This window comes from Paramacrobiotus metropolitanus, unplaced genomic scaffold (assembly GCF_019649055.1).
Source record: "Paramacrobiotus metropolitanus isolate TYO unplaced genomic scaffold, Prichtersi_v1.0 Parri_scaffold0000053, whole genome shotgun sequence".
NCBI lineage: Eukaryota > Metazoa > Tardigrada > Eutardigrada > Parachela > Macrobiotidae > Paramacrobiotus > Paramacrobiotus metropolitanus.
Window position 1 is genome coordinate 882,775 of NW_026570273.1, and position 9,573 is coordinate 892,347.

Consider the following 9,573-nt stretch of genomic DNA (forward strand, 5'->3'; position numbering starts at 1 on the left):
TTAAAACCCCGTAAATTGTCACCAAAGATGACATCAAGAACAAAATTAAAACCAACACTGGTAAAAAAATTAAAAGCAATGGTTTCCATTATACAAATTATTCTTCATCCCCCACTCTAAAGGTAATTAATGAGACACCCACATAAAAATATCCACCCCAACGCAAGTACACTACCAGAAAGAGGAAATGGTACGAGCAGTGTACATTCTGCCGGTTACATGCTTTGTAGTTTGTACGCTCGCCAGTATGTGTAGCCAGTGTAGGGAGCACAAATTTTCGGCTATCCGCTGTGTTTTAAATTGCTTAATGCGGGTACGTGTAATAAAATCGTGATTGCACCAAGATTATACTGTAATTTCTAAAGACCTTTTTAGTGACTGTTCTACTAAGTGAAGAATACTTTATACAGCATGCTTTGCATTGACTGGTGAGGTTCGATAGTCGTACTGACTCGTACACATTAGCCCATTCAGCACGCGACCAAAGAGAGTGTGCAATACGTACTGTACAAACACTGATGCTGTTCAATAATATTATCGATCCAAAGATTTCTTGAAGTGGAACCCGTTCCTTAGACGGGCATAAACTGAAGAGCTTATCATCATCCAGGACTTTTTTGTACGTAAAACAAATTTTTCTCTTAGAATGCAGCTGAGCACGTCGAAGATTATGTTGAATGAGCTGTATTACTCGGGACGGTATGTTAAATTTACAGTGGACGTTGTGCGAGATGACGTGATACAGCGGGGGTATATTACGGATATTGTTGACGGAGGACTCATCATCGACTTCCATCATGAGGGCCCATCAGCAACACAATTAGTTGAATTCTCCTGTATCCGTGCATTACCAACCCAACACTACGCCGCCAAACGTTACCGTAAACCACCACAAATAAACTCGGATGTGGAGGTACTAATCCGAGTCGCAGTGTAAGTCGCTGGGATTTCTATCAGCACGCTGTACTTAATATCACGAGTGTAATAGTGCCTGCAATTTTCTCTCACAGAGATCAACCTCTAACTTGGAAAAAAGCCACCTTCTTGGCACTGTTGCCTGGATATGAGAACAATCATTTCGACATTGAGGGTGACAAATTTGCTTTAGTCCGGCTGCAATCCAGGAATCCATTTTCTTTGGTTGGTGTAATTAATTTGTGGCCGGAATTTGTAGCCAGCGATATACGCATCCGCCAGAAACGACTGTGGCAGACGGTAACGCCGGAGACTTTCTACAAGGTGACCGTGTCGTACGCATCATATTCATGCCACAAGACCGATTGTCCGTTCCCACGGTCTCCTCTTCTGGATTCTGCGAAACAGCTGGACCGCCTGGACGCTGTTATGAAGTGGGTGTGGCTTAATATGACGGGCACGCTGATTTTGTCCGCTGATGATGCCAGTGTCACCGTGCTCTGCCGTCAGAAAGCGAAACGACTACCAAACAAATTCCATCGATTGGTTTTTCACTTATACGACCGGTTTGTGGAGCAATATGTGAAATCAGGTTGGGCTGGATGTACAGTTTTTCTCCACAGGCTACGGAGCATTGCTGCAGGTCGAAATCAGTTAACAAACTACGGTGTTGCTCACCCAGCCTAAACAACTACAGATATAGTTGAAATATTTCAGCGATTCCTGTTACGGCTTTCCATGTTCTATCATTCTTAAACCATCATTTCGTAAAATTGTTAATGTCCATTCTGCACATAATAGCCTTACATGCATTTCGGACTGAAAACAGGGGGTACTTTTCGTATGGAGACCTGGTTCACGAAAACTATCCGAAATCTACTGTTCTTCCCCAATTGGCTGGCCTCGAAATCGAACGTCGTCGGTACGTAAAATTTATTGTACCTGAAAAAATTTTAATCGTCGCAAGCAGTTTCTGCGAGATACTCGAGGACGCTATGGTACAATGGCGGTTTCTTTCTGAATTATGTAAGTCGTACCACAAAAAGTTTGCTTTTCCCTTCAAAAAACACTGGCACAAAAAGACAAATCTGTAGAGCTTGTGTGAGCCGCTTCAATACTTTACTACTGTAAAATCGTATGTAAAATGGAGGGCATAAAATGCGTGCATGTTTATCGCAAATTCGCACGTTTATCTAGCATGCATTGGTGCTTTTTCTAAAAGACTGGTAGCGTGCCAGGTGATCAACGAAGGGAATAACATAGAGCGCAAAGGAACTGCACCGACTTAAGGGTACTTCAGTAAAAAGTTGTACTGAGCAGACATAAAGTCACCAAAAGGAAAGCAAAAAATAGCACTGCTGAAAAACAGTATGACCACACATGTAATTTGCAGGTGCCCTGGTCTCTGCGCGCATATCTCAGGGCCGCCAGGCGTTTCCGGCAGTGCAGACCCTTTCGGATGAAATGCTGCTGGAGGTATTACAGAATATGGACAGAGCAGCCTCGAGAGATCTGAAACGGTAAGTATCTGAAACTGTCATCGTTCGTTTGTGAACGCATTCGTCGTTTCGCTGGCAAACCGTTCGGCGGCCTGTTCAGTTAATCTGTACTTTGATTCATTTTTTGTACAAGCTAATATCCTTTACACTTAGACCCAATAGCTAGAACAACTAAAACAACCCTTCTAACTCTTTTAAACAACCAACACTCAGTTTCTTTTGCACTTTTCGAAATCGTATATCTCCAAATGAGAAACTTAGCGAATGGTTTTCCGGGGGCTTATTGGTGAACAGCCAGCTCTGCCGGAAGGGATATTCAGGCGGGCAGTTTCTTGGGGTGTTTGTAATGAGCAGAAGACAATTTTTCTTATGCGGACCGTATTGCCAGGACAAGGTGGATTTCTAACTCAACGGTTTTTTTTCGGAGAATAGAATAAGTTTTTTTGAAAACAGCCTAGCAAAGCCTGTCGTTCTAAAGTAATAATCCAGCAACACCTTCCGCGCCCAGTAATCAGTCTGGCAAAGTATTCTCGGGAAATTTCACATCCGGTGTTTCACAATTTTGGAAGTGCGAAAAAACAATTCTGGCGAACTTTACGAGTTTTATATCGTCGGACGGTTTTGCCGACCACATACGTTAATTCGTTGTCAACAACCTGCATGTTGCAGTGTCTGCCGGCGATGGTCTAGAATTCATTCAACAGCCACGATGGATCGATGCGTTATTCTGTATTCGCCGGGCCGGCGGCGTGATCACCTGGTATACCTGGTGAATGCAGTGCTGCAGTATACCGCTGTATCGACTCGAACTTTGCTTATGAAGCACTCATCTCCCAGCCACAGCTCCACAACCATTCGATTACTAAAAGAAATGCAGTTGCAGTTAGACCTTTATGTGTCTTACCGCAGTGAAGTGCCTTATAGCAGTCACCTCTGCGAATTTTACGATGAGATGGCGTTGTATCCCGCAGTCAACAATCTGCACATTTTCTGTTCCATGAAATCAAAGAGCGCGGAACGACTTACGTTGGGTATATAATGAAGATTCAGTGAATATACTCGTATTTTCAGCTACACCTATATGTTCTATCACTGATGTTGGACGATTGTCGTAGAAATGATCATGGCTTCACCGGACGAGATAAAATGGCTCTTGAGCATTTTGGGCGGCGGCTGGACATACTGTTGCACAACTCAAAGCATGAGCGACACGCTTAGGGGAATTTCATGTGTGCTGGACGCGCTAAATTGCGAATGTTTATTGCACGGTAAACTATCTGAAGCTGTGGACTACTGCAACTTTAAGCATTGGGACGAAGAAGTATTAAAAGACGGTCTGCAATGTTGGCCTATCAGTCCAGCAACGTTGGAAGTCTTATTGAAGGGATTTGAGGATTACTATCCCTCCAGTGAAACAGCCTTGTATTGCAAGATATCACAGTTCCGCCTAGACCACCTGAAAGTACTGATCCGCAAACCCCGCATGGTGGGAGAAGATTACTTCCGCTCATGCGGCGTTCAGAGCTGGTTTCGATTTACTTGACTTCATAACTTCATACCCCATCTTTCACACAAAGATCTACTTTAAAACTTGAGTGTTGATCGGTGTATGAGCTTTCATGGTATCCTGAATTATTCTTACTCTCAGAATTACTTTTTCATGCCCAGGAAACGAAGGAGTTAGCTTGATCGAAAAAGCCCGTTTCAATGATTGTGTTTTATTGCAGGTGATTTTATTTTACACAGATGATTTATTAATTTTAACCTAATTTAGCAGTGTATGAGTTAATTGAATAAATTAAAGGGAATCCAAAGATTTATTGCCTCTTGCTATTGTATAACTACTGTACAGCAATCACCATTCGAGTAGGCATTTTGACTTCATATGCCGTTATGCACAGCAATGCCGCCAACCGTCGGACTGTGCGGTGCAGAGAATATGTAAGTGTAAGTGTTTGCAGCGCTAAGGCTTACGTCACGTGGAGGATTCCCCCCTGTCACTTTGCATTACATACTTTGTAACTTTGGTCTGTGGCGTAATTCGGTGTAGCATTTCTTGTACGTAATAAAGGGTGTACGTTTCTTTGGGGCGCACGTACTGTACGATGATGTTTCCTTTCAATGGTATCTTACAGCGTAAATCATGATCTTAGGATTTTCTGATTATGTTTTGATTGCTCGTAAAAAGAAAAACTAAACATAATTATGAAAACAGTCTTTAATTCTAAACGTAAGTTTTCTCTCTTGTATACCTTGCACATCAAAGTGGTTTCTTGAAAGAATGCATTATGTGGTATTGTAAAATAATGTTTCAGAAAATAGCTTTACAATACTTATCTGCAATCAGTGCCAGTCATACACAATATCTATAAAAAACAAAATATATGTAAGATGGTTCGATGAGGTGGCGCGCGCATAAATGCCGCGTTTCGACGCATTAAAGGATACCGATTTTAAAATTTCCACGCAGACAGATCACATATTCGGCGCTCTGTAACCCGAAAACAGCATTCACAGTTGTTACTGTAATCCGGATCGCACGTCACTGGCTCTTCACCGGGCCAGTAAGGGCAGTTGCGCATATCTTTACTGGGATCCCAGCGGAGATAGGGAGACTTGTTCTCCGGTTGCGTCGTTGCGTCTTCTGCCAGAAAATCGAAGGTCAATTGCAGTGAAATAATAATATACAGTAGCCTTTCTTAGTGTGCAAACGCTCTCTTACCAAGGGGTCCTGCCGCTGTAAAAGTTGCCAGTATCAACGCTCCGAATATACTCACAAGCATTAAACGAACAGCCATTGTAAATGCTGGTGAACCTGATAAATTAGTAATCAACTTTACGAACAGATAGAGCACTCGCTACAATGCTACGGAGCTTCATCAGAAGTACGAGGATAGATAACAGAAAATTAATGCAGAATTGCTTCACTTAAATTGCAGTGAAATCGTGACACTAAGCACTTTTCGTTCTCACGGTCTCTGCTAACTAGTGATACCGGTAATGCTGACTGCGCTCCTACCGAACTTACGAGCTACAACTGGAGCCGATCATGATTTATGGAAAAATTCTCAAGTGGCCAGACGTGGCTGCGTCGTCAAGGTTGTCAGCGGAATGGAGGAACCTTGTCCGATCGAATGCATCAAACGATGATGGCTGCGTTTCTGACTCAACTGTTTTTAAAGTTTCATCTTGTGTTAATGCAGGTGTACATTTTTGAAGCGAATTAAGAAACGAACTATTTACGCATAGTCTGCAAAGACGAAAATAACTCGCTAAAGTGTTTCTAAATTATATCAAAATACCGTACATCAAGATCTCAGCAGTCTATCATAAAACTTACCCCGGTACGAATTAAGCGGTCGATTAGATATGGAATCCCGGAATAATTCATAATCGATACCTAAATGTTTCATAATCGTGATTATTTCAGACATGTAATATCCAGATTTGATGCAAAAGTACAATTCAATAATATCATAATTCTGACAAGTTGACTCCAAAACTAAACTTTAATTGCTAGAATGCATGAAAGCAATTAAGCGTTTGTAATCAAGTGGTGATATATGAAAGTGACCAACTAACCATATTGCTATTCACTTTTGCAACCTTTCATTTATACATTTCGGACTTGGCCTTCGCCAGAGCCGGCAGACGAGTGACGATACGCCAGATACAAATACATCAGTCAAATTTTACAACTACAAGAACTGCACATTCGGTAAAAGACGTTACATAAATAAGAACCAGCACTGATGAAACTACTTATTTAGTAGTAGTAAATGATTACTCATGAAACATGGGCAACAAAAAAGAGATATGACATTTTATTAAACAGGAAACGGCTACAGAAAGCAGCACCAGCCAATATAGCGAGTTTGATGCGGTTAGGTGCGTAGTGGCCGTCACTGTGTACCACAAATCAAAACCTGAAAGCAAAATTGAACTTATAAAGGAAGTGGAAACTTCTCAGGCTGGAGACCTAAACGGGATACGTACAAGGGAATTTTTGACTTATTCGTAGTGTGAATTGTTCAACACCATGATATTAATAATTTATTGTTAAAATTAATTATGCTTTGTGAGTAATTCATTTTTATTTTACTGCTTTTAATTTGTGTCGTTGCTGGTTTGTCCTCATTCACCAACCACGTATTACTTTGCATTTAGGTTCGTACCATGAGAGGCGCCATGCAACACGCGTGTAAATTTATTTTACCCTGGTACATAACGCAAAAGAAACGGACATAGGTCCATTTTGCTGAACCACTTAATTTTTTAAATTAGCAGAGTTCGCCACTTGAGAATTCTTTCCCAAAAATACGTTCAGGGATCATGTACGCGAATGAAGAATATTTGCTGCGTAGTTGCAAAAACGCATACAGAAGAGTACTTGAGATCTGAACGCGGGTCCGTTCTAAATGCAGGTGGCATCACTTATAGCATTCGACAGGACTAAAATCTCTTCCATTCCAGTAATATTACTAACCAGTTACCAGTACAGTCACTTGAGAATGATTTTCCCGAAAGAATATTCGACTGCAGTGTACGAGCTCGGCAAAAGCGCAGTCAGCATTACCGGTACCAGCGTTGGTTTACGGAGAAAGGAATGGAGAAATTGCTGGATGCCATGACTTTAATAATATATAAGCAAGGGTATTCCGTATTACCGATCGTGATTCAACTCCATTTACTTTTGAGATTGTCATTAGTTCGTAGTGTTTAGCGAAAGCTCTGATTATAATTGATTGTTAGCTTTATACTGTTAACCAGCCATCCCAATGGTTGTCCGTTTGTCGATTTTGGTTCTTTTCTGGACTGATGATGTTGGTGACCTTCACAAAGGTGCGGTGCGGAGGCGTTTTTTCGCGGCCGCAGGCTCCTGACGAACATGTCTTAGTTATCACTTCGGGTAGGTGGAGCGATTCTTTTATCAAAGATTAAGTATGAATATTTTTTGACGATAAAAATAGGGTTTTTTCTCGTACTTGTTGTTCCAAGGACGGACACGGTCACACGAGTATAGCCAACTTCATTAGGTAAAAACTGTGTGAACTGGAATATTTAGAACTAGAACTCGTTTTTTTTCAGTGAGAAATCAATAGGAATTTAATAAGAGAAGTACTGTACGTATACATTCTGATGGTTGTTTTTTCTCAAATGACTGGATCAGTGGTGTAAGACGTGAGTTTTTAGTCGAGGAACCCACATTGCTCTGCTTGACTAGAAATGTTATTAATTTTACAATCGACAGATCCAGTGTAGGTACTTCTATATTGCTTGGATTTTCATTTGGAGTTTATGCTTTTTTATTTGTACTAAAGTATTATTTCCAGCATGCAAAGACGGTTTTAGTTAGACAGCAATGACCTCGGTAAATTTCAGTACAGAGGTTTCGAAATTACCCACAGACGAGCATTTAAAGCAAGTAAAAGGTAAAACAATCAAAGTAAAAAAGACCAGAGCAAACAATGCTAAGCGCGCACGCTAACTACTGAAATCCATGTTATGTCTGCTAGGATAGTCGTCCACCTAGTTATACTGTAAAAGAAAAAATCTCTTGAATGAACCTTATTCTGCAGCTCCCGCATCGCATTTGCAGAACCAGTTCCAGAAAAAAGCGGGATATCGGCTCGCCCCTGTGTACAAGTTTCTCAAGGACCACGACACCTTGCCAGATTACAACGGTTTCTTATTCAAATGCGGAAAGGATAAATTTCCAGAACTAGTTATGACGAAGGAATCCCTAACGAAGACGTATGTACATATGAAAAATAAAGCAATGCCTTATTGGATACTGCATCATATAATCCAAATTCAGCAAACTTCTTAAACTTAATGCTAACATAAATATGTTTTTACAGTCCTCACGTTTCGGAATCTCTACCCGCGGCCTACTATATCCACAAGAGACTGCTGGAGGTTCCACATAGTGTACTTCCTGATCTGCAACAGATGATCGATCGCGCGGATCGGCTGTGGGCGCGTCATCCTAACACTAACTATTTTAATTACAAGATTTTCTATGAAGGCTTACAACAGGAGGAACGTTCTGTCATCAACCTGGACGGCAAAACCGCCGAAAAAGCTTTTGCGGGTTACCTGGAGCCGAATTCCTTTCCGAAGTCCGAAGGAAAGAGAAAATTTCCGAAGTTCTGGACCAATCCTCCTTGTCCAATCTTCTCCCTATACTAACAGACTAGTTTTCTGCACCCATGTTTGGTCGCGGTTTTCATTTAGTGTGGTTGCGGCGATGCCTTCATTTTTCATTTATGGTTATGTCGTCAGACTAAATTTTCATTAATGGTTGAAAGCGCTCAATGAGTTTGAAGCAGTTAGACGGCAATTGATTTCGAACAGCATCGGCAACAAATTTCACAACCGGTAAAATTAGGCCCGCGCTCAAGCTCTGACTCTGACTCAGACTCTGACCGCTCAAACTCTGACTCTGACTACTCAAAGTCTGACTCTGACAGTCTAAACTCTGACTCTGACTCTGACTGAATAACCTAAGAATAACTTAAGAAACCTAAGAAACCTAAGAAACCTAAGAAACCTAAGAATCCTAAGAATCCTAAGAAACCTAAGAAACCTAAGAAATCTAAGAAACCTAAGAAACCTATTAAGAAACCTAAGAAACCTTCAGAGTCAGAGTCAGACTTTGAGCGGTCAGAGTCCGACTTTGAGTAGTCAGAGTCAGAGTTTGAGTGGTCAGAATCAGAGTCAGAGTTGGAGTCTAGGCCGTATAAGGTTCTTCGGATCTATAATTCAACGGTACGCAGTGCCTAACTGCGCACTTTCTTTGATCGCGTGCTGGATTGGCTGGTGTGAGCAACTAACGCTCTCTGTAAATGCTCTCTGTATGTATTTGTGCCACAATTGCTCCAAATGTGGAAACCCCGCGCAGAGGGCCCGCGCTCAAGCTCTAACTTAGACTCTGACCGCTCAAACTCTGACTCTGACTACTCAAAGTCTGACTCTGACTGTCCCAACTCTGACTCTGACTCTGACTGTACAAAGTCTCAATCTGACCTAAGAATAACCTAAGAAACCCAAGAAACTAAGAATTACCTAAAAATAACGTAAGAAACCTAAGAAAAACCCTAAGAAACCTTCAGAATCAGAGACTTTAAGAGGTCAGAGTCAGACTTTGAGTAGTCAG

General features: G+C 41.4%; 1 protein-coding gene and 1 long non-coding RNA gene across 2 annotated transcripts; one reads left to right on the forward strand and one right to left on the reverse strand.

Moving 5' to 3' along the window:
• Window positions 1-532: 532 nt before the first annotated feature.
• LOC129592534 (uncharacterized) lies at window positions 533-4,187 on the forward strand. Its single transcript, XM_055488593.1, has 6 exons — window positions 533-933; window positions 1,011-1,507; window positions 1,745-1,837; window positions 2,309-2,435; window positions 3,084-3,445; window positions 3,530-4,187. The coding sequence occupies exons 1-6, from the start codon at window positions 647-649 to the stop codon at window positions 3,955-3,957; spliced, it is 1,794 nt and encodes a 597-aa protein (XP_055344568.1). The 5' UTR covers window positions 533-646; the 3' UTR covers window positions 3,958-4,187.
• Window positions 4,188-4,669: 482 nt separating this feature from the next.
• Window positions 4,670-5,288, reverse strand: LOC129592565 (uncharacterized). Its single transcript, XR_008690993.1, has 3 exons — window positions 5,137-5,288; window positions 4,863-5,058; window positions 4,670-4,780 (listed from the first exon to the last, which is right to left on the reverse strand). It is a non-coding gene; the product is annotated as an uncharacterized LOC129592565 (long non-coding RNA).
• Between the last annotated feature and the right edge of the window lie 4,285 nt (window positions 5,289-9,573).

Coding starts and splice junctions, on each gene's coding strand:
- LOC129592534 (XM_055488593.1), top strand. CDS start 647: ATGCAGCTGAGCACGTCGAAGATTATGTTGAATGAGCTGTATTACTCG. Junction 2,436..3,083: donor GCCTCGAGAGATCTGAAACG/GTAAGTATCTGA, acceptor TGCATGTTGCAG/TGTCTGCCGGCGATGGTCTA. Junction 3,446..3,529: donor CGCGGAACGACTTACGTTGG/GTATATAATGAA, acceptor CGATTGTCGTAG/AAATGATCATGGCTTCACCG.